Source organism: Natator depressus, chromosome 6 (genome assembly GCF_965152275.1).
Source record: "Natator depressus isolate rNatDep1 chromosome 6, rNatDep2.hap1, whole genome shotgun sequence".
Classification (NCBI taxonomy): Eukaryota; Metazoa; Chordata; order Testudines; family Cheloniidae; genus Natator; species Natator depressus.
In genome coordinates, this window is record NC_134239.1 from 33728967 (window position 1) to 33754679 (window position 25713).

Here is a 25713-nt window from a genome sequence, read left to right on the forward strand (position 1 = left end):
TACTGTTTACTTTTTTAAATTTCCACTCCAAGAAAATAACTCTAACAAGTCTTCAAATATCATTAGAGAAGCAGGATTTCTTTTTTCAAACAATCTTCAACCTACTGATTATGACAACAACAAGCATGATCAATTAAAGTGCATTCCTTAGCTATAAGGTACCAGATGTATTAGCAATTCTTACCTTGCACTTAGTGTTCCCCAGGAGCACATCACCTGTTGCTAGGTTATCAGTAGTCCAAGGGTTCAGGTCATTTGTAGCTCTGTCTAATGCCAAGCTGTAGCTAGGCACAGATTCTGGCTGCACATCAGAGGCATGAAGCATGCTCTGGGATTGGTTGAGCGGTATAGTAGATACACCTTGCATCTGTGGATCAACTGACCTAGATAACCTTGTAGAAGACGGTTCCATTTCTAAAGGGTTTGAAAAGCCCACAATGTTCAGTGAAGCCGAACGCTGAAAAACAAATATGTTAATCAGTTTTAAAACGGTAAAATGCTGCTGTTATTTCTAGAGAGCATGAGATGCTGCAACTCAATGCCTAATGAAGCAGCCATGTCACAAGGGCTTTGAAAGTATCTATGTCATTTACCAAAAGGCTTTATAATTTCCATGATTAAAGCCAAAATCTGGAAAAGTAGATTCCTGAGAGCTACCCTACTCTTCCCTGCAAGCTACCAGACTCTCTCTCTCTTATCACTATAATGAGTCCTGATTTCGTACTCCTTATAATGAATGAGAAATCTAAGCACATGGAATATTGGACCAAATCCATCCCTGATGTAACTCTGGTGATTTCAATGAAATTATACTAAAGACGATGTAAGAAATGGACCTAATATAAGTGAGTGCAACTTTAATGACTTCAGTGATACGGAGCACATTACACCAAAGGATGAGTTTGGCCAATTGAGCTTAAAGCACCTGCTCTTTATAACATCAAACTGTAAATGGGAAAAATACACGTTACAAATATCAGAGACTGTTGAAGAAAGGATGCACCTGTCTAGTTATCAAAGAAAGGGGGGGGGAAAACTACCCATCCAAGCAAGGTCTCTGCAAGAATAATTTTAATGAAATGTATCTGCTAGTGTTTCGTGCTTTCTTGGGGCATTTCACTGTCAAACACAGAAATAAGGATATGCAAACCAAAGCAAATCCACTCATCTGTGTGACTTCTTTAAGCTGTTTTATAGCACTGTATGTGTGACATGATTGAAATCCTGACTCTTCTATAGTCCCTATCAAACGAATGTAAGTAGTCTTAAGAAGTAAGCAGATCTGCATTCTTTGAAGATGCTTCCACATTTAGTTTCTCACAGTTCAGTGATATTCATTATGCCGGAGAATTCACTGAATAAATCCTTTTAATTTAACTGCAATATCGTAAGTTTTACTTGTTATACAGAATGACAAAGACACAGCCATTTGTTTTTTGTATTTATTAACTATTATTAGTCCATTCTGAATTCTGATAACTTGTTCCAAGTCAACAGGGCAATAATGAAGTTGCATTAAAAGACAGTTGTCCAGATTCCGCTCTCTGTATAATATTTGTGTAAATTCTAGTATGGCACAGTACTGGGAATCAACAGCTGAGCAAGCACTCTGGTCACTTAAACACCAATTAAGTCTCCTTCAGGTGGACCTGCTGGGGCCTAATTAGTGGCTTAGAATGGGCTGGGGGAAGGACTAATGAGCAAATTGGTCCACTAACACAGGAGGTATAAGGCGGCACAGGAAGGACATGCAGGGGAGAAAGACGCAGGCTAGCGGAGGTAGAAAGGATCTCTCGTAGAGATCCCTTCCCTCTCTCCTTTAGCAGAGATGGTGTATGGATCGGTAAGGTGGTGGGACTGTAAGGCAAATGTAAACAAATGTGCTGGGATATTTAACAACTGAAGGTCTCCAAGCCTGTGTATACTAAGCAAAAGATAGGAGTGGGATGGGTCACATCTGGCTAACTCCAATAAAGTCGGAAGAGGTATTTGAAAGTCTTACAGTGCAGCCCAGGTACATGCTGAGAACAGAATCCAGCCCTATGACTTATTTTCACCTGCACATGCAGTTTAATTTTTTTAACCACCCCGGACCTGATCCTACCGTGGGAGTTTTGCCTGAATAGGACTGCAGGATCAGGCTCCTATTAAACAAGATAAGACGACTGCATTTAAGATAGAAGGGACCTTATCTTCCCCAGCATTAGGGTAAGTTTATGTCACTCTGTCAGCACAAAAGTCCACTAGAGCTTAACCAGCCACAGCAAGATTTCCCTGTAGGGGGAACCTCAGGTGAGATAGTGTCACTAGATCAGACTCTGTGCCACCATCCCTTCTTGTGGCAAGTGCAGAGAATGTGGCTTGGGAAAAGGGAAAGTGGCTGGGTTTTCCCTGCATCTCAGCTATCTGGGCTGCTGTAACACCCTCCACTTAAACCAGCCCTCAGGTTGTTCTAACTGGCACTTGAGGACCAGATCAAAGCTGCTCCAGGACTGAAGGAAAGCAATGGTGGCTGAAATCCATTTTTTTTGCATACACCCCTAAGCAAGCTAGTAGTGGAGTTGGGAGTAGAACCCAGATGTCCTCACTTTTTGTCTCCTGCTGTAACCAATATATACATCTTTCCTCGAGAATATTACAACATTGTCACCATCTGTTACACACTAAGGTCTCACTCACAAAGACCCATGCATGCTGTGAGTGAAATGGTTGCCCCACTGAAGTCAATGGGAGTTTTGCCATTAACTTCAATGGTGCCAGGATTTCATACTACCGCATTTGCTCCAATCCCTCAGACAGAGACAAACACCTACAAGATCTCTATCAAGCATTCTTACAACTACAGTACCCACCTGCTGAAGTGAAAAAACAGACTGACAGAGCCAGAAGAGTACCCAGAAGTCACCTATTACAGGACAGGCCCAACAAAGAAAATAACAGAACACCACTAGCTGTCACCTTCAGCCCCCAACTAAAATCTCTCCAGCGCATCAAAGATCTACAACCTAGCCTGAAAAAGATCCCTCTCTCACACAGAACCTGGGAGACAGACCAGTCCTTGCTTACAGACAGCCCCCCAACCTGAAGCAAATACTCTCCAGCAACCACACAACAAAAACACTAACCCAGGAACCTATCCTTGCAACAAAGCCCGATGCCAACTCTGTCCACATATTTATTCAAGTGGCACCATCATAGGACCTAATCAAATTAGCCATGCCATCAGAGGCTCGTTCACCTGCACATCTACCAATGTGATATATGCCATCATGTGCCAGCAATGCCCCTCTGCCATGTACATTGGCCAAACCGGTCAGTCTCTACGCAAAAGAATAAATGGACACAAATCTGACATCAGGAATGATAACATTCAAAAACCGGTAGGAGAACACTTCAACCTCTCTGGCCACTCAGTAAAAGACTTAAGGGTGGCAATTCTGCAACAGAAAAGCTTCAAAAACAGACTCCAATGAGAAACTGCTGAGCTTGAATTAATATGCGAACTAGATACCATTAACCTGGGTTTGAACAGAGACTGGGAGTGGCTGGGTCATTACACATATTGAATCTATTTCCCCATGTTAAGTATCCTCACACCTTCTTGTGAGCTGTTTAAATGGGACATCTTGATTATCACTACAAAAGTTTTTTTCTCCTGCTGATAATAATAGCTCATCTTAATTAGTCTCTTACAGTTTGTATGGCAACTTCCACCTTCTCTGTATGTATATATCTTCTTACTATATGTTCCATTCTATGCATCCAATGAAGTGGGCTGTAGCCCATGAAAGCTTATGTTCTAATAAATTTGTAGTCTCTAAGGTGCCACAAGTACTCCTGTTCTTTTTGCAGATACAGACCAACACGGCTGCTACTCTGAATCCTGTGAGTTGTCATGCTGAAGACAATTGGACTACTCACAGTGCATATAGTTAGAAATATGCATAGGTCTTTACAAGATGAAGGTCTAAAGTATTTACAATGAACATTTCTAGAGAGCTGAAATTCAACAGTTATATACTCTGCCAGCTACAGTAGGTTTCGTGAAGAAACTTTTTACATTGTATAAGCCAGTATAAAACATTACTCTTGCTAAAAAGGAAAAAGAATAATGAGGCCATCAAACTGCCATCTGTCTCTCCCTGGTGGCAGAAGTTAATTTTTGTGGTTATTTTAATGATGAGGAAACATTATGATCTTTCAGTACAAAATATTAAAACTCACAGTAAAGAACAGACACATTCCATTCTGATCCATGGAGCTGCTGTCAAGTGTGAAGCGAACAATGCACTGGGAACAAGGCTCATTAATATCCTATTAATTCACTCCCTAAAATAATCATTTCTTTTGCCATTAGCAAAAAATCTCTCATTTCCCTTGGCAGTTCAGCTAGGGTTTGAAAATGTGATGGCTTCAAAGAACAGACCTTTGTTTTATGAAAGCACTATTGCTTTTACATTGCACCCTTTGAACAACACCAAGCATTAACTATCCTCCTGGGTAGATGGTGGTTTCAGGTGTAGGAAAATCTTTAGGGTTTAACCTTTTAATGCACAGCTTGGCACACACAGATAAATCTGTGTCATTACAAATGGAATTCGGGTTGTCTAATAATGAAATTTGGTCTGATGACCTTTGTCACATAATGGCTGTATCCAAATTTCAATTATCCAAATATACTTTCTGCCAAAAATTTCATACCTATGGTAGTTTAAGGTAAGAATAAATAACATGCAAAGTAACCATGAATAAAAAGTAATACATTATTTAAATATTTCTTTGATCACAGTAGCATTCCAAGAAGGTCCTATGCAAACATGCAGCACTAACACAGAAGAATTCTGAGATGCAAATACTTACCTTGAAAGACTGAGATTAGGATTTGTTAGGATTGTTTTGGCAAAGTCTCAAGGCTGTTGACATTAAGTGTGATTTATAAAGAAGGCTAAAACTATGAACTGCCAATTCTCTTTGCTATAAGAGAAATAACAGAGCAAATGGTTGCAGAGTAATGAACGACTGCTATTAAGTGGAGCAATCCCCATGGCAGCTCATTATGCTAGTGAGGTTAAACAAATGCACTGCTCCAATCCAGTTGTTTAACTCGCCACTCACAGTAGCACTGATAAAACAGTCTATATACATGCTTCCTATTTGGATTATACCCTATAATTGTGAAATACGAAGGATCTCCTTTACCTCCTATAAGAAAAAATCCAAATCTTTCTTAACCTTCTATCCTAACAAACTGGACCTTGTTTAAAGTGGAGGAAGAAAGATTCCATAGAGCAGGTGTGGTCATGTTTTATTTAACCTACTTTCCAGGTCAAAGCAATGGGTTTTGTTAAATTACCATTCTATGAAGTATAGCTAATTGAATTAAGCATGAACATGTTTGTACTGTGAACAGCTCAACTCTTCATCCAACACACTGAAGTATCTTGGAAACTAGCAGGAAACTATTACAATTATTCATTCCTGAGTACTGACAGCATTCTCAGTGCTGTACTAAAATAAAGCAAGATACGCCCTTACCCTCCAAAACGTATTCTTCATAAATGCTCAAATACCATGGTAGGAAAAAGCACCATTAGACATGTTTGATATTCTATACCTTGGGGGAGCCCCCTGCAACCCCCCTATTCCTCAATTTTCAGGTAACTGTGATATTGCATATAAAGCATGCCAAGTGAGGTATCATGGGAAAGGTTATGATCTGCTGAAAGCCATTTTTCCATCTAAATATGGATATCATCAATGCATATGAAGTTATGAGAACGTGCTGTACGGCTGTCACTAAAATATGCTATGGGTTTGGGAAGCACCCAGATACTAGCACCTCCAGAGACAATGCCAAGGAAAGTAACCAGTGCCCAAGCAGGTGTCAAACAACCCACCAACAGCCACTGTCCAGCAAGGGAGCTACAATTCAGTGCATCACCTGCAAAAGGCCACACCAGGGGAATTGTTCAACCTTGCCTGGGGACTCAGCAATGCCCCCAGACATGCCTGGACTTGTGTTCTCCTGTCCCCCCCTGTTCCCTGTCCCCTGACTGCCCCGATCCCTATCCACACCCCCGCCCTCTGACAGGCCCCCTGTGACTCCCACGCCTATCCAACTCCCCCTGTTCCCCATCCCCAAGCACATGGACTAAGGATATAAAATACAACACAGGGGCCCCATGCTTGGCCTTTCTCCTACCCGCACCTACACTGCAAGCAACAAAGACACTCAGAAGACTGAAGACTCCAAAAGAGGGGACCTGGCCCAGGTTTCAAGGGTGAAACCTGTATACTATGGATTGCAAAATCCAGTGGGGTGAGAAAAACTGCTTAATCTAGATGTGGCCCAGTCTAATAGGATTGAGAGTTTAGACCAGGGGTGGGCAAACTTTTTGGCCTGAGGGCTACATTGGGGTTGCGAAACTGTATGGAGGTCCAGGTAGGCAAGGCTGTGCCTCCCCAAACAGCCTGGCCCCTGCCCCCTATCTGCCCCCTCCCACTTCCCACCCCCTGACTGCCCCCCTCAGAACCCCCGACCCATCCAACCCCCCGTGCTCCTTGTCCCCTAACTGCCACCCCTGGGACCCCACCCCCATCTAACCCCCCCTGCTCCCTGTCCCCTGACTGCCCCGATCCCTATCCACACACCTGCCCTCTGACAGGCCCCCTGTGACTCCCATGCCTATCCAACTCCCCCTGTTCCCCATCCCCTGACCCCCCACAGAACCTCCGCCCCATCCAACCTCCCCCTGCTCCCTCACAGCCCCTGCCCCAACCGCCCCCCGGGACCCTACCCCCTATCCAACCCCCCCTGCTCCCCGTCCCCGACTTCCTCCCGGGATCCCCTGCCCCTTATCCACCCCCTTACACCATGCTGCTCAGAGCAGCAGGAGCTTGCAGCCCCACCCCCCGGAGGGGGAACAGCAGGGGCGGGGCTGGAGGCTAGCCTCCCCGGCCAGGAGCTAAGGGGCCAGGCAGGGCGGTCCTGTGGGCTGGATGTGGCCCGCAGGCCATAGTTTGCCCACCTCTGGTTTAGACTGTGTTCTTATATTTTATTTTATTTTGGTAACTAAGTCTGACTTTTTGCCTAGCACTTGTAATCACTTAAAATATATCTTTTGTAGTCAATAAACTTCTTTTACTGTTTATCTTTACCAGTGAGTTTGCCTGAAGTGTGTGGTAAATCTGCTCAGGTTTGCAAAGGCTGGTGTATGCCCAATTTCCACTGATGAAGTGGTGAACCAATTAATAAATTTGCACTGCTCTTCTTGAGGTACAGTGCTGGGAGCTCGGGGGACTCGGCTGGTGCTTTTCTCTGTGTGATTCATGAGTGACTCTGGGAGCATTCATGCAATCCAGCTGGGTGTGGGGCTCCACATGCAGTTGTATTGAGTGATAACAGCATCCGAAAGGGTTTGCTGCTTGTCACTAACAAAGCATTGTGAGAGAACACCCAGGCTAGAGAGTTAAGGGGGCACAGTGGTCCCACATTCCCATGCTATACTTCAGGGGTCCCATCACAACATGCACATGAGCAGTAGACAGAATAGAGGTCACCAGTAAAGCTTAGGACAAATGTGATGTGTTGGAGAGTGCACAGCACTTCCATCTGTAGCAGATAAAATCCAGTTTTATCTCACTGGATCGTAATATTAACATGACAGAATTAGAGGCATTCATGTGCATTACATCTCAGAAGAGGTAAAGAAGTTCCATCTTGAACTACCAAGGTGCAGTCCTATCAGAACTTCCAAGACAAAGGTATAAGATACTATGTTTCGAAGTTGAAGCTAGACAAAGTCAGGCTGGAAATAAGGATTAAATTTTTAACAATGAGGGTAGTTAACCACTAGAACAATTTACCAAGGATGGTGGTGAATTCTCCATTACTGGCAATTTTGAAATCAAGACTGGATGTTTTCTGAAAGATATACTCTAGTTCAATCAGGGATTATTTTGGAAAACTTCTCCGGCCTATGATATACAGGAAGTCAGAATGGATGATCGCAGTGGTCCCTTCTGGCCTTAGAATCTATGAAAGACTACCTGATATGGGAATAAAAGAAAATGTGAAGCATTTGGGAGCATCACTCTGATGAGAAGCATTTGATGGGATCTATCTACCTAATTTAGGTATTTCTGTGGTGCCTGTGACCGATGTGGAGCTGCTCTGTAATAATGAATACTGTATGTTGAGTGGGTTATTGAGGTGTTTACTGTGCAAATATATTGGTTTTGTTTAAAAGGGTACTGTACTGCTGTAAGGAAAAATAAGCAGGAAGCGAAACAATGGCTCAAGATAAGCCAATCCTCAGGAAACACTTATGGGTTGGTAAGAGACAGCGTGTGACAGGAAAAGACTATGAACACAAAAAGATCAAAAGGACTATAACAGTTTAAGAAGAGACTCTCGGGGCAAGGGGAGGACAGGAGTTGTTTGGGATATAGAAGCCAGACTGACACAACCGTGCGCTGGGAAGGTCTGAAGACGGTAGGCCTGTCCAGGTCACCATGAGGAGGCAGTAAGCCTCAAGTAGGATATACATCCACATAGACTATTTGTTTTAAAATCCAAATTATGCTTTGTTCCTACTGTGAGAATAAAGAACACTTTGGTTTGAGGAAGGCTGTCTAGTTATTATACTCACCACTGGTTTCACACTCACAAAGGGAAGAACTGTAAATATGACCGTGACTATCACCATGGTATCTGAGCTTCCTATTAAAAGATGCACATGGTGCATCTGTACAATAACAATGGCACTTCTTCCTAATTCTGCATTTTATCTGCTTTAAAGTTAAACCTCTAACTGATCACAATCATGAAGGAAAATGAAACACGTTCAAGCCAAGGAAATGTCATGTGCAGTTTATCATCCCCAAAATCATAGTTACTTCAAAAAAAAATCTTACAGAATTTGCATCTGTTCTCAAATAGATTGCCCTCCCTGGTCCTGTTTGCAAATAAGTAACTCACCAGTGTACCCTGCAAAAACAACAGGACCACCAAATGATTCAGGTGGCTGGTAACCTTCACCTCTAGATCCCTAGTTAGAAGTAGCCCATGTTGGTAGTGACTGAAAGTTACCTCCATCAGACAGCTGTTAATGGCTAATGTATAATGAGTTTGCTGGCTCAGTCCAGTTCCCAACAGACAAAAGTCATTGTCACAAAAATCACTAAATCAACCTGCATTTAATTCACTGCCTTGTTGGCACTCTCAACAGAGGGGTCATGAATTGAACAGGTCTGGAGACAAAACTATCCTTTCACCCAAAAAGCTGGCTCCCTCCAGATCAGAAGTGGAGTATATTGACAGGGCAGTGTGGAGAACTTCTGTCCGATTTGTGGCTAAAAAGAGGATTTCCACGCTCAGTGCTGTATTCCTGAAGGGAGCTGCACAAACCCAACATTTATATTACATGGAATAATGAAGATTTACGCAACACACACAACTGTCTGAACATGAATACATCCACAAGCTAACTAGTCTGCAAAAATAAAGGCTAGTCAGAAGCAGACACGGAAAGACAGCATAGCTGACAGAAATGTAAATACTCCCAGACGTGTTTTAAAAAAACAGAAAGGCAAAGGAAGATGAGAGAGCAAGCAGACATTTGAAGATACTGTTTACACACACACACACACACAGGCACTAGACCACATTCAGCAAGTACATAAAGTACAGAGGGGCCCAAACAGGAACACTCCTGAACTTTGGGAAAGCGACAGCTTAAATGCCAACATTCATGACATACCATGGCTAGCAACACCTGCTTTATGTAAAAAATATCCGGTGATGGGGCATGGTATAATGGCTTTACTAGCCCTTGTTTGGAATGACCTGCATGACTTACTTGAGGTTTTGCCACGTGCAAATAATGTGGTTATCCCAAAATATTATTAGCATCAGTTTTGTATAGCTTCACGCCCAAACAGATATGATCCCCTATATTGACACACAGGCTAGTTATTAGTCAATAGGCTCAGATGCACACCATAAATATGTTGTGAAATTAAATATGTTGTGAAATTAAAACACAGGTGTCTAATCACATGAGCAATCAAGCCTGGCAAAAAAACCAAAACAAAAACAAAAAACCAACTTTGGGCTACAAGTCGTTGCAGTGGAAATTTTTAACTCTGTTAACAGACCCTGCCTAATTTATCACTAATCAGTTTATTCTGAGTTACTGTTACGTCCTAGCTCCATTAGGAAAGCAGTGTGTGAAGAAGGGTGTGTACTAGCATAATGAACTTGAGCAGAATTGGGAAGCACCATTTAAATGGCTAACACCAATTATTACTTAAAAGGGAGAACAGTTTTTCTTTTATTAGAAGAATGTTCATATTTGCCTCCTGCCATTCTATCTATCTGTTATGTTTTAGGGCTCTACCCAGATAAATAAAATATATATTAGCATTTTACAGTGGCCTCATAGAATTTGTATGTGGAAGATGAAGGGGTCCAACACTCCCTGTACCAAGACAATTGTTGTCAGGATGGAGATCTACATAGAAACATACACTCAAATGCAGCCAAAAATAGACCCAAACCGGCAGGGTGTCCATCTCTTTTTCTTATGTAGGAACCAATCTCCCATTCAAAGCAAGATTTAGCACGTCAGGAAAACTGCCTTCCTTATTAGAAAGCTTCCACAAAAACAGTATCCTTGCCACACTCTTCCTTTTACATTCGCTTCTAAATTAGCAATTAGCAGGGTCTTGAGTATGTCATGACATCACTCCCAAAATGGTCAATTACCATATATTAATAACAGCAACAACAAAGCTTTGTAGTACAGGGGTGCTGCGATCTCAGCCACAGCTAACCAGTACGCCAGTGACATTGAGAGAGCTTAGCTTTCTTTACAAAAATATTTACACCGGTCAGGTCTGTTAGACACCTGTCATTCTTTCCTCTTTCTCTCTCCTTCTACAAGTACCCTTCTTCTCTTCTCTTCCATTCTCATATTCAGAATCCTCCTTTCATTTCCTGTCTCTTCTTGCCTTTCCATCTGAGCTTCCTTCTGCTCTACACCTAGTTCTTTCCGTCACCTTCCCAAGCTCTTGACTCCCCCTCCTGCATCTCTGACTTCTTTCCATGACTACTGTACCTCTTCACAGATAACTGGGCACTTCAGGAAGCCTCATTTCCTCAGAGACAGGCTTCCTGTTCAGCTCTAGAGAAGACGACAGCTTCTCAATATACATTAAATAAGCCTCAAGAAGCAAGACGGTTGTAGAGTTACCATTTATGTTAAAAAATATCTGAGAGTCTCTGCCTATATGCTTTATTTGGTGATCAGGGGCTCACTTTGGGTCAGGGATCCCAAATTATGGTTCTAGCATGTCCATAAAATGTTTAGGAGTATAAGAGACGGCTATTTTTCTGCTTAAATATACACAAGAAAGAAAATTAAAGCAGATGTATTAGACAATTATGTCCCTTTAATCTATCCTTTTCCTACTTCCCCCTTTTCTTTCCTCAGGTCACTAAGGCTATATTTACACTACAAAATTTTGTCGACCTAAGTTACATCGGCACATAGCCACCGCAGTTATTAAATCGTTTGTGTGTGGGCACACTTGGCTCTTTGTGTTGCCGGTTTGCCTCCTCACTATGAGGGCTTGTATTGATATATATTGTCAGTGTGGGGCACTGTGGGATGGCTTCTGGAAGCCAGTCACAGTTGACTTAAGCAACGCAGTGTCTACACTGACATTGTGTTTACCTAATTCCATCGTCCATGACTCTACGCTGAGGAGGTGCTACTAAATCGGCGTAGAGGCATTTACGTTGGTCGGAGCCAAATTTAAGTGAAGACACTTCCATAGCTAGGTTGATGCAAGGAAGCTTCTGTAGACCTAACCCTGTAGTATACACCAGGCCTAAGACACTCTACAGCACTGGCAATGACACTGGCAACAACCATCCAACCATTTCCAAGATTGATTGCCAAGCATGATTCTATCAGAACGCTGCTTAACTACCACCATAGCTGTAGCATGTCCATTGCTGTATTTATTTATATTTTTAACAGCGATGTTAGACGCATCCAGGCTATAGATGCCCCCATAGACAGTTAACAGGTCATGATTGTAAGATGGCTTGTAATTAAGTTAGAGGTGGATGCAAACTATATTAGGTTGCAACCATCTTTTTTTATTTATAATTTTTAATTTTTTTCCAAAATGCAACAAATATACCAAAATACCAGATTCATCATAATACATAAAGTAAATAAAGAGGGTTAGAATAAAGGGAGGGGAGAAGAAGCAGCTGTAACCAGCTTTGAAAATTGCCTGGTTATTTGCAAGCCATTGTGCTGACAGAACATAAGCCAGACATTTAAATCCTTCAGCTTGGATGTGAACTCCAGAAGAAGTATCACATGACATTCAATACTATAAAAGTACATGTTCTCTTAAAAAGGATTTTGAAAAGCTTTGTGTACCTTCCTCACTGGATTCAAAGAGGAGTGTTGCAAGGTGCTCTCTGAGGAGGGACTGCTGACAGTGGTTTCTTCAGCTAATGGTTGTGACGGAGCTGGAATAAGATTTCTATCAAGAGGAAGCACTGGCTTTTCACTTTCTAGTTCAGCAGAATCCTCACAAGCCTATGATGAAAGGATAAGATTTCAATATTTCCAGGAACTCAGATCCAGTAAATGGTAGGAAGGTATCATCAGCACACTGTACGTGAAATATTAAAACCATGAAAATTCCTTATAACACTATTGTTTTAAAGACACTCAAAATAACCCAAAAGGGGAGGGGGAGGGAGAGAGGGAGAGAGAAACTGATCTCCCTCTTAGGCTTTTGTCTATACGAGTACTTTTGTTGGCAAAGCTTTTGTCAATCAGGAGTGTGGAAAAAACCACCATTGACTGACAGAAGTTTCACTGACAAAAGCGCTGGCGTGAACAGCGCTAAGTCAGCAGAAGACCGTCTCCTGCCGACATAGCTACTGCCGCTCATTGGGAGTGGTTTAATGATGCCAGTGGGAGAGCGCTCTCCTGCAGGCATAGAGCGGCTACACAGGAGACCGCACAGCAGCCCAGCTGCAGCAGTACAGGTGTGCTACTGTCAGGTCCATAGTGTAGACATAGCCGTAGTATATCATGGGGAAAATCCTGTACAGAATCTACCTTGAATGGTCTAAAATCCAAGTATTCCCACACACTATCTGCCATGACAGCTAAAACCAATGTGAGCACTTTGGAAGATGGTCGAAGTTTACAGCACTTAGGCCTGGGCAGAGTTTACCAAGTGAAAGAATCATGACTGTGGAATTCATTTCTTGGGAGATCTTCCAGAGCTCCCACCACCCTTTGAGTGCACTGCAAGAGCCATCTCTTTGTGCAGGCTTTGCCTAATGGGGTCTGGGAAGCTCTGAGCCATATTGCCCGAGGTGGCCACCATGGCTGACACCAGGCTCAGTTCTAGACTTTAATTATATGGTTCTGACTGAGGGCAGGAAGGGGAGAATATGGCTCATTTTATAGAATTCTAGTGTATTATCTAGCGTGGTCTCCTGCTGGATGAAAAAATCAGCGAACAGGGAATGTACATTTACTGTAACCCATCACCTATACTGCTCTGACTCTGTTTTATTCCCTTCACTTGTCTATAGGACACTGTCATTTACTGATATTATGTAGCAGGCATGGCCAAACTGCGGCTCCTGAGCCGCACGTGGCTCTTTTTACAGTTAAAGTGCAGCTCATGGAGCCCCCCAGACACCCCCCATTCTTCATCTACTAGACTGGGCGGGGGGAGCTTGTGGCTTCTGCCCTGTGGTGGGGTGGTGGGACTAGGGGCTTCTGCCTTGCAGGGATGGGGATGTTAGGGTTTAGCCCCATGCCCCAGCAGGCGCCGGCCCACAGGGCAGGTTGTGCATGCCTTGCAGCTCTCAGACTTCTGAAGATTATTGTATGCGGCTCAGAGGATCAGTAAATTTGGCCACTCCTGTTATTTAGCAAAAGAAAGGCAGAGTGGTTTTGTGATTAAGGCTCTGGACTGTGGCTCAGGAGATCTGGGCTCTGTTCCCAGATCTGCAACAAACTTCCTGTGTGACCTTCAGCAGGTCATTTAATATCTCTGTCCTTCAGTTCCCCATCGTAAAATGGGAATAACGACACTTATTTTCTCCACCTTTTGTTTGTCTTGTCTCTTTAGAATGTAAGATCTTTGGAACAGGAACTACTTCTTGTTGTGTATGTACAGCACCTAGCACAGCAGGGCCTGGATCTCAGCTGAGGCTTGAGTCCGTACTGTTACACAAATATTCACAAGAAGAAAATAACTTGTACTGTAAATAATAAAGTTTTAACCACCCAAAATGGTGGCAAAGTGATTTCCATACATTTAATTAGCGTATTCCAAATATAAACTCTCAAAACTACCTGAGTTATGCTTCACAACTAAAGCTGCGATCAGATCTGTTGCATTTACAGTAAGTTGGTTAACAACACTGAAATGTCTACCTTTATCCTCTCAGTCTCAAGCTCTGAGCCAGTGCTGACCAAATGCATTGAGAGGGAAGGGATGGTCTGGAAAACTTACTTGTTGCACTTCATCTTGGATTTGCTGCTGAACTGGGGCTGGTTGCCTCACTATGTAGTTTATCTGTCCAACAATGGTTTGCTGAACAGGCTGAGGCTGTTTGGCTTGATTCAGCTGCAAGCTTGGTTGCCCTTGAGCCTGAAGGAGAAGCTCCAAATCCTTTTTCATTTCTTCCAGTTCAAACTGGTGGTGCATTATGTCCAAACTCTGTTGTATGACTTGTTCATGAGCGTTTTCATTCTGACTGGCTGTGGGAGGCAGTGGCTGTGGTTGCTGCTGCTGCTGCATGTGGTTAAGCTTCAGCTTCTGAAGATGACCAAGCTGCACTTGCACAGCTGGAGTCTGCAAAGCAGGCTGGGTGTGCAATTGTTGCACTTGACCGGTGTGAACCTGATGAACATCTTGTGGGGGAACCATGTAAACTGGATGTGGAGTCTGCTGTGGCTGTTGAGCTTGCAAATGTTTTCCCATCCTCACAGACACATTATCCTGCTCTGAATGGGATGGTTGCTGTAGACAAGGCTGCATTATTTTCAAAGGCTGAGGTGTGCCCCTCTGCTCTTTTTCATGCTGCTGAACGTTGTATTGCAGCGGGAAATGCAGTGGCGGCTGCTGCTGCATTTCAAGAGGATGTCTAAAATTCTGATGATGGCGGCTCATCTTGTGCTGAAGACGCTGACCCTTATTCATGTGAGGAATGTTGAGGCAATGGGAGCAACACGCTGGTGTAGGAGACTGAACAGGAGGTGGAAACTGATGTGACTGGTTATGGATAGCCTCAAGCTGTGGTGCTGGCGAATGTTGTCCATGATACATTGATGTCTGTAATCCTTGTATATTTCCAAAGGTTGGGCCATCTGAATGAGGAGTGTGTCCACCTTCCATTGTTAAGCCACCTGTGAAAGCAGTACAATTACTTTCGCGACAATTAACTTCTACCTTCACTTGTTCCTAGCCAAGGAACTGGGATCTTGACAAATTGTTTAATTTACTACTTTATGGGTAAATTCTACAAAGGCAATTTCTTTGTCTCTGGTTTCAATTTTGAAATGACTCACATCCTGTTTAAAAAGCCCTTCAGGATAACTTCTCATTTTCTTCTATCTTTTCCACTAAACAAAACCATTGAGGATACATTTTCTAAGAATTTTGCATGATTTTAAATCCCACAAAACTCCCTGATGTCAGTTGGACTCATGATTAAAACACCAGTCACTGCTTTGAAAAATTGCCACTCAACTCCCATTATTTTAACTGATGGATGTGGCAAAAGCTACCATTTTTTACTAACGTATACACTTAAGTTCTCATCCATAAACATAGGCACACGGAATATTTGTTTTCAGAATGAAAGTAAGACAAATAAATTGGATGGATGTCATGTAGAAGAGAATCATAAAATCACAGAAGACAGACACGGCCTATGAGGTGATCTTGTCAATCCCTCTGAAAGTACAGGATTATTCCCTACAGTATATTTTCTAGTCCTTTATGCAGTCTAGTGTTAAATGTCTTAAAATGGGATGAGGAATGACCTTTTAGATCTTTGATCAGAAGACTGAACTGGATTACTGGAAAAACCTACTGCAGCCAGCCAATGTATAGCTGGTGGAAGGCACAAGATTGAATGTATGCATATATATTATATAAATAGATATACAACAGGCCGCATCCTTAGGTCCACCATGTCTTGTGCATCCACTGCAGTGTGTCTGGGGGGAACAAAGTTGTCTTTAAGCCACCTTTGTGCTCCCCAATCCTGACTGTGCCAGGCACTGGTCAGGTCCCAAGGCCATCCAGCAGCAGGGGATGACTGGAGCATAGGGATGCCCCAGCCAAGGCCATTCTGTGGAAGACAGGAGGGAATGGTATAGGACTTGCCACAGTGGCTCTTTTCCACCCAGGGAATCCTCCACTGACTGACTAGGCTGACTTTAGGGCCACTGGAATAGTACAAAGCTGCCACTTGCTAGGGAGGATGGGGGCCAGTTTGCTCAAAACGGTATTTGGCATAAAACAGGCAAAAATAAACCTCTTGATTTGAATTTGGCATTGAGTGTTACTACAATGTATGTCATTTCAGTTAAATGTTTATGTTCAATCAAATATATTGCATGAATAACTTCTAATTTGTGGTTTGGGTTTTGTTTTAATGTACTCTAATAAAAACTGGAATTAACATGTCCAGCTCTTACCCTTCACTTATTTCCTTCTCATAATAAACTTTCAAATAATTAGGACACAATCACATAGCAAACAGCTTGAAATTAATACATCATTACATAATAAGTTGTTCTAGCCATACTGGTCCCAGGATATGAGAAATAAGGTGGGTGAAGTTAAACCTTTTATGGGGTATCCTATAGTGTCCATATAAGGTATTACCACACCCACCTTGTCTATTACATAATAAAGCACACAAACAGCTTGCTATGTCATTGTATTCTGTAGATTATCATTATAAAATACTGTAAGTGTATGTTCCTGAAAATCTGTAATGTCTTCCTGTGCCTTTTACTCCTCTGAGTTAAACGTATATTAGCTGTTCTGTTTTCTGACCATCATTGATGACATTTACACAAAGACACCCCCACCACCACTCTTCACAAAACCAAAGTAATGTCAGTTGCACAGTTTATTATTGTGCAACTCCCATATAACCAAAGGGGTCATATTTTGTCATGACCTTATCTAACTAAGTCAGCACTTACCACCTGGGGGCCTCCTATTTTACAAGGGATTTTATTATGAATCATTTACCATCGCACAGTATTCTGTGTAAGTTCTTTACATCTACAGCATCAGGCACTCTTTTTCTTGGACAGCTGATCTTTTGTACATCACAGTGTAATAATACTTGACATTTAGTAACGTTCAGCTGCTTTGAAGTGCCCCATGGCAGTGAAATAAGGTTTAACGAGACACTATATTTTACACTATCATGCCCTGTACAATTTCTTAACTAAGGAAAGCTCTTTGAGACAGGGGCTTTCTTTATCGGTGCGTCTAGTACAGCTTTGAGCACCAGCACTTATCTAATACAGAAAATCATAGTCATCATGCTGTATTTTTCTTACCTAAATTGGACAATTGTTTAGTCCAGAAAGAAGGGTCCCAAGTGAATCTGATCTTCCAAGGAGGGCCTACTTCTGTGCTACAATTTGTCTCCAGCAAATGCTGTATCTGAAACACAATCTGGTGAAAAATCAAAGGATCATTGTTTCATCCAGTGGATTTAAAATCATTATAGTTTAATGTTGAAGAAACATTAAATCCTTAAAAGAGTCATTGAGCGGGAATGAATTTAGCCCAATATCATACAAAGCTCCTCTAACCTCGGCTCCCAGACAACATTCAGATTTATGTTGTGCTGCACAATATGTTTTCTCTTAGTTTTTATTTGCAGGCAACAAGAGCCCCATTCTGAATCTGGCTTTCCCCCGCACCCCGGCCTTGTGTGCGGAGTGCCCTGGTAGGCTCCTATCTTTTTAGGGCTCCCTGATCCCTGACTTATGGTTCCTGCACAGTTCAAGCCAGGTTCACAAGGCTTCTCCGACCCATTTCTTTCTGATTCACTATGTTCCTAATTAAGTTACCCTTCTGGATCTTCATTCATTGTACCACTGCACAATTTCCTCTAATCCAAACAGTGGGTATTACTCTTACCAGTTCCTTACTGAAGAGAAATGGAATGCTGTTTTTACTGCACACTGCCCAGTTGATAAAGTTCTGCACATGTTCGAACTGCCGGTTTAAAACCATGATGCCTTGAAGTTGTTGCTCCAACTTCTGTTTCCTCTCGCTGGTAATTCTCTGGTGATAATGAGAAATAGCATGTTCTGCACAACTTTAGCCAGCGTTCAGATATACTTACTACATACAGTCAGTGTGTATCAAAGGCATTGTCTAGACGGGCACTTGCTGAAAATTTGGAACCTCTTTGAACCATCAAGTAGAAAGAGACAGCAGAGCTAACAGATAGGTTCCCTTCTTATGCAACAGACACTTCCAAGTTCCACAGGAACAGATGGGAGCTCAACCCTGAAAAGTGCTGAGCTCTGATCCCATTTTAAGTTTGAGAGAAAAAATATTTTGTTTAACTGATACACTATAACTTACACAAGACATATTCTTTCTTCTGGTTGGGGTTAGGATTTAACTTGCCAAGGCGATGTCAGAAAAACTCTCTTGTTAAACCACTTTTCAGTATCACTGGTATCACCCTCACTTACCTCAAGTTGCTCTAGAAGGTCATTTGTTCGTTTATTGATTTCATTCATCAAAACCATCTTGGCCATTTTGATCTGATTTTCCACTTTTCTGTGCAAATGTTTTACTTCAAATAACCTGTGGGGAAAGTATAAATACACCTTCATGAATCAATCAGCATTCCATTTATTCAGTATTTGATAGTTATTAATTACAATGAGAACAGATTTGAGAATTAATAAAAGACTTAGGGCTTGATCCATCTTCCATTGAAGCTAATGGAAAGATTCCCATTGATTTCAGTGGAACTAGATCAGGCTTTCAAACACTTCCCGACTGGTCTTCTAAAATTGCTTCATATACACAGCACAGGTCAAGAATATTTAAGGTTGGCAGAATTTAATTTTATTTTTTTATAATTTTGACAGATAATATTGATGTTTTAAGCATTTTTATTTGTATCTATTTAAATTTTCAGAGTTGCACAAAATTATGGTTTTTAAGTATCTGTAAAAATGATCATCTATTTAAATTTTCACAGTTGTGGGAAATTATGTGGTGGTCTGACACTAATTATTTAACAGAAGACATTGAGATTCAATAAATTAAACCTTTATAACCATTAAATACAAATTTCCAGCATCGCATGTCAAAATGTACAAAGTAAATATAATTAAATCAAACTCTCATAAGTTCTTAAGCAGCACTTTATTTTGCCTATCTGTAAATTTCAGTGATCATGGATGGAAATGTTTTGGTTTGTGCGGTGAAATCACCGTTTACTGACATTTACTGATAAGGATAGCTCAGTGGTTTGAGCATTGGCCTGCTAAACCCAGGGTTATGAGTCCAATCTTTGAGGGGGCCATTTAGAAATCTGGGGCAAAAATTGGGGATTGGTCCTGCTTTGAGCAGGGGGTTGGACTAGATCTCCTGAGGTCCCTTCCAACCCTGATATTCTATGATTCTATGCTATTCTACTGCTTTACTCTTCTCCCTAGGGAACAGAGAAAACTACATCTACCCTCTGCATATCAGAAATCCTCACATGGTTCAGATGGACAGCTGACACCAGAGAGGCAAAATAAAGAAAAACAATAGTCTCAAATAAATATGTTTAATTTACTTTCAGAAAAAGTAATGTCTAATTAATTACTTCATACCACACTACAGTATAGATGGATTTTATATGGGTTTGAGGGTTTTAAAACTGATCTCAACTTTTCCACTAATTGGACTGACAGCAAACAAATCCAGCATAAGTAACTGAAAATCAGTTCATATAATGAACTACCTTCTATTGTTACACCATTTAGGCTATGTCTACACTAGAGATCTTACAGCGGCACAGCTGTACTAATGCAGCTGTGCCACTGTAAGATCTCTCCTGTAGCCGCTCTATGCCGATGGGAGAGAGCTCTCCCATCGATATAATTAAACCACCCCCAACGAGTGAGCGGCGGTAGCTATGTCAGCAGGAGAAGCTCTCCTGCCAACATAGCACTGTGTACACTACCCCTTATGCCAGTGAAACTTATGTCATTCCGGGAGGTGCTTTTTTTCCACACTCCTGAGCAACATACGATTTGCCAACATAAGTGCTAGGATAGACATGGCCTTAGTTCATGCAGCTTGGTTGCCAGGTTTGTTGAAAAAACAAGTACTAGATTTTTATATAATAGATAGTTCTGATCTTTTCTTGTTCTACTTCAGTATTACTATATAATATCAAAATATCTTTGGAAATTGCAGTCAATTGTCATACACTCTTTCAGTCTGCCCCAGTTCTGTAGTACTGAGAAATGGCATCTTTGCCCGTTTAACTGTATAGATATATCTGAGATATTTAAATCTACCTATTATTTTCTACGTGTAAAGAAAAAAAATCTCGCACCTTTAGCTACCACTGGCTAGCTGCATTTTAACCGAAACGGGATTTTTACTAAATACCTCCTGTCATGTGCGACGGTTACCTGTCTTCAAGCTGTTTAGCCGAGACCTGCATCCCAGTTTTTCTCTCTTCCACTTTGGCTGTTACATTTTCTAGGATAACCCTCTGATTCTGCAAAGCCTCTTCAAGATGCATGAACCTGGGAAAGTAGGGAAGTTTCACATGGTTTACTGTTCTGTTCACAAATTAGCCATTCTTCAGGTCATCCCTAAATATTTTTCCTTCTTTGCTAGGTTACAATAAGGCATTGTCGTTACTTAGCAGATTGATAATAAATCAGAATAGAATTAAGAGCTCAGTTGTGCCTGCCAGGACACACTGGGAGCTGCACCAATCCCAAACGAATTTGCCCATTGTTATTTTCCACCTGTTGCTACCCTCTTTTATTGGGTGCAGTTTATTATTTCTCTCTGTGCGGCCAGCAAGCTCTGCTGGTGAGCACATAGGGTGTGCAGAGCAAGGGGCTTTCCTCCACAACCTCTGGAGGGCTATGAACCCCCAGCAAGGGAGTTGGAAAGGAACAATCCCTCAGTCCCCCACAAAGATTCCAGCTATGCCTTGCTTTTACATGGGTCCTTTCACCCTTCCTCTTCTCTACACAAAGGTTCATGCATAGTCTTGCCTTAAGTAAGTGCACGTGCCTAAGATCTAGATAAAAACATAGTTGGGATCAATCTATTTAGGAGAGGAGCAACTAACGACACACTACAGACAGTCAGAGAAGCCAGGTTTGTATTTCTTATGGATTTATTTAAAAAAATATATATAATGCAAGACAAACCTTACAGGCCATATTACTATCTCACAACCTGAGCTGCTAGACTGCACTGATGAGAAACTAATATTTATAGAAAAATTTCAAAGGGACCTCAATCTGAGCATCCAAAATTGTTCACCTAAAACTCAAAAAGCACCCGTCCTGTGGTGTGCATGTGCAAATACATCTACCACCTAAATACAGGCTGCAGTAAAACAGATATGTCATTTTCACTGCCCACATTCACTCGCTTCCCATATTCTTCTGCTTCCCTTCTAACCCCTTGCCATGATCCCACCTTCCCTTCTAATCACCAACTCTCTATATCCCCCGACATCCAACACCTCTGTATCCCACCCATCCTGTTCCACGCATTACTACCTACACATAGTCACAGCCTCACCTCACAAAAATCTCCTTCAATTTCGACATAAAAACTTCCCATGGCGCGCACACACCTTCTCACAATCACAGTCAAACTCACAACGTTGACCTCAGAATTCTTTTTGTAAAAATAATACCTTATAGACTCTTTAAATAAAAGTATGTCTATTGGTGAGATTTCTTAGCTATGCCAAGGCCAGAATTCAGGTTAGTCTGATTGTGAGGGACTGGATGTGCACATGGTGGTTGGATAGACACTGGAATTGGAAGGGTATGAGCTGCAGAGGCTGTTAGCGTGTCTGGGTATTAAGCTGTTTGGGTGCAAGTCATGTGAATTGAGTTTGGCATGCCTGTTAAAGTTGTATTAACCTGTGATCTCCTTGAATTTTGGTGACTGCAACCTCAAGGCCAAGTTAACTGTTTTTAGGTGGGGTCAATAAGGAATTCATGTTTGGTACCTGTGTTCCTTGTGTTCTGTCAGAAGGCAGTTGCGGCAAGTAAGGACATCACAGGTCTCACAAAACAGTTTAAGGCTCTCTTGACAGTGTATGGGGCAAAACAAGGAACACTCATTTGCTCCCCCTTCAGTTCCTGGAAAATATAAGACAGTGGAGACACTGAACACTAATAATTGCAACTGTGGCACTGCAAAGCTGCCTTGGTTTTGCCTTTTACATATTCCATTGTTGCCAACTCTCATAATTTTATTGCAAATCTTGACGTTGTTCTTAAAGCCTCAGCTCTTGGAGTCACGTGAGTCTTACATGAGAAACTTACTTTTTTAAAAAACATAAAAGTTAAGTTTCTAGCCTTTATGGTTGCAGAGCAAAACTTGAAAACATGACCTGAGTGCAGCCTAAAGGCTCAGAAACCAGATCACAAAGCAAAAGAACCCAAACTGTAGTATTTTTAAAACCTCATGATGGGGGAGGGGTGTTGATTCATGACTTCTGAATGCTTGAAGTTGCCAATACTGATACTGTAACAAAGAAACTGGTGTAACATGCAGTAAAATACATATGCTAAGTGAATCCAAAGTCAGGACAGAAGCAAGGAGATTGTTTATTCCTAAAAAGGTGTCTGTGGGGTTTTCTCCACACTCATGTTTGGCTTCTGTGTTCAAATGCAGCATTACATAAACTTCAACAACTTGCGGTTCCTATACCTGCTCTTGTGCACTAAAACAGGGTAAGCATTAGTCCCCAAACAGAAGTGATAAGCAATGCACAGTGGAACTGTGAAGTGGGAGGGTTGCATGTATGCAGTCTATACTTGCCTTCCCCCACATGGGGAGGAATTGCCTTAGAAAGAGAAAGAGCTTGGGAGCAGGGTGAGAGAGAACTCAAAGGGATGGTGAAACAAGAGTAACAAAGCCCCCTTTCTAGAATTATATGCTCACAAGTGCATCTGTGTTGAAAACTCAGAAACGATTTTCTTGAATCCCAGAGGCTCCAGATAAGTGTTCAGACTTGAGATCTCAAAAACTTAGTCCACCCACCTAACCATTTTAAGGTTCACCCGTCACTAGCTCATAATAGGGCAAAAGCAGTTTACAGAGCACATTTTCATCTGTGGATACCCAGCTTAGGTTGCAAGTGAAAATAAATGTAATATCTCCATATTAGTTCCACTTCATGCACATCACCAAAACTTCACAGAGTCTGGCATGACAGGCAGTCTTTGTTGAAGAGAGGCTGAAGGCTCAAACAGATCAGGACTAAGGTGTTGTCACAGAACTATGCCGAGGAGTTCACACAGCCCCTGCCCATAACATGGCTGACTCTAGACCATGTTATTAGGTCTTTTATAAGCATTGCGTTTTTGGGGGGAGGGAGCACATAATCACATCCCAAAGGAACACCCTTGCGGAGACTGTGTCCTGTGTTGTCACCATCTCTCGAAAATGTCTCTGAAGTTACCAACTCTATATTAATAGTCTTCAGTTCCCTATTTATACAAATGTGGATAATAATACTTCCTTTCTTCCACACTTTGCCTGGTATATCTATCAGACACTAAGCAATCTGGGGCAGCGACTGCTTCTTACTATGCGTCAGTACAATCCCCAAATCAGGCCATTATGGGGCATCTGGGCCCTGCTGTAATACAAACAAATAATACCAACAACACTAATCTGACAACAAAGAAATGGAGTACAATAGGCCAGTGACTAATATGGTGAATAAGCCTTCATGCAGTTAAATCCAGAGATGGACTAGCAGCTTTGAACCAATGTATTCTAATAAGACACATTTGTCTTGAAGCTGATGATGTCTGTGTTTCACAGGATGTTGCCAGTGAAGAAAAAAGAAGGACCAGTCACAGAGAGTGAACTCTTGCCATCTCAGGCAGATCCCTAGTTCATTATGTGCTTACTTATGCAAAAATTATCACTCTGCTCACAGCTGAGTCTCTCTCTGATGTACTATATAATACAAATCTATTCTTCTTTAGGTGAGCCAAAAAGTTTGGCCCAGAGAGCCAAACTATTTCTGAATTGAGAAGTGTGGATTTTAGTTCAAGACCATTGCTAACACATATTTGTAGACAATTTTTTTTTAAACGCATGCATCAACCACGTTAGTCCCTGTTCTAATTCAGTCACTTAATGCTAGTTTCAAAGTCATGATATAAAAGGCACAATAGACTTCTGAGATTTGCTTACAGTGAGGCCCTTCTTGTTTCTGACGCTTAGAATAAAAGTATGGATGGATGGAATCCATCCCCTGCCTCTCAGGACAGCATGAATCTGAGCAGTTAAAATCAAGTATCTTATTGCCTTCTTGGCTAGATTTCCAGCCTATTCTCTATATTGATGATTAGGTTCATTTACTGCCTCAAAATTCAAAGCTGTCTTTCTTTCCATCCTGGATTTAACGTGTAATAAGATAATTTGTACGAAGTATTAGATCAACATTTTTATGCAACCGCATAGCATATTTTACATTTTTGATACATTAGTAACCATGGTGTCATGTTTTATTTTTCATGGATGTGTAATTACCTGACATTGTTTTGTATTATCACTATAAAATTTTAATAAACAGTATTATTAAAAAATTGAAGTTGAGCCTGAATTTTATTCATCCCTCTCGTAATAGCCTTCTATGTATCCAAGAAAGAACTCATGCTTCATGAATTCACAATCCTATGTTTTCAATGGGTCTCTAGTTTCTGTGCAAACACCTGCTTATGCATTAAAAATCTCTGCAAAAAATCAAGCAGTTAGATGTTCAAGGGTGATTTTCCTCTACCTTATCAGAGCAGTGTACCAAATGCAGACAGCAACATAATCTGTACCTCAGGTCTCAATCTGAAAAACATCTAGAGATGTTCTGTGTCTCATCTCCCAGCAGGCTCTTGAGAGGCATGATGGTTATACTGTGAAAGTACAGGACCAAGGCTACCCCTGCTGTCTGGGTTTTGAGGACAACGCAAATAGCTCTTGCTTATAGCAGGAACAGTTTAAGGTCAAACCGGTCCAAGTACCATGAAACACTCTTATTTACAGTCATACAGCAAAAGCTTCTACTTTGCTTTCTCCCTCTGAAAGATCTGTAGCCTACTGGTGATTTAAATCATTCCAAAGAAATCAATGTTTTTTCAGTATGATATCAGATTTAAAAGACAACCACTTTTCAAATGGAAACTAGGGAAATACCCTTGTCAGCTATAATCACACAGATTCAAAGCCACATCACTCTAGTAACTCCCAGGACTCAATAAACATATCAGGTGCCAACTGGCACTCTCATTACATTGCTTGCATTCTACACTTACTTTTATTTCCAGTTCAGAATGATGCTCTCCATGTGGGAATCATAGCTATCATAAGCCAAGT

General features: G+C 41.6%; 1 protein-coding gene across 1 annotated transcript in view; it reads right to left on the reverse strand.

Moving 5' to 3' along the window:
- TRIM66 (tripartite motif containing 66) overlaps positions 1–25713 on the reverse strand; it is a 73077-nt gene that overhangs the window by 18811 nt on the left and 28553 nt on the right. Inside the window, exons 4-11 of the mRNA XM_074956930.1 lie at positions 22331–22463; positions 20754–20870; positions 18804–18918; positions 18238–18384; positions 17649–17766; positions 14572–15467; positions 12462–12623; positions 185–457 (exon numbers count right to left, since the gene is read on the reverse strand). Coding sequence (XP_074813031.1) covers positions 185–457; positions 12462–12623; positions 14572–15467; positions 17649–17766; positions 18238–18384; positions 18804–18918; positions 20754–20870; positions 22331–22463 — 1961 coding nt within the window. The remainder of the gene's footprint in view (positions 1–184; positions 458–12461; positions 12624–14571; positions 15468–17648; positions 17767–18237; positions 18385–18803; positions 18919–20753; positions 20871–22330; positions 22464–25713) is intronic.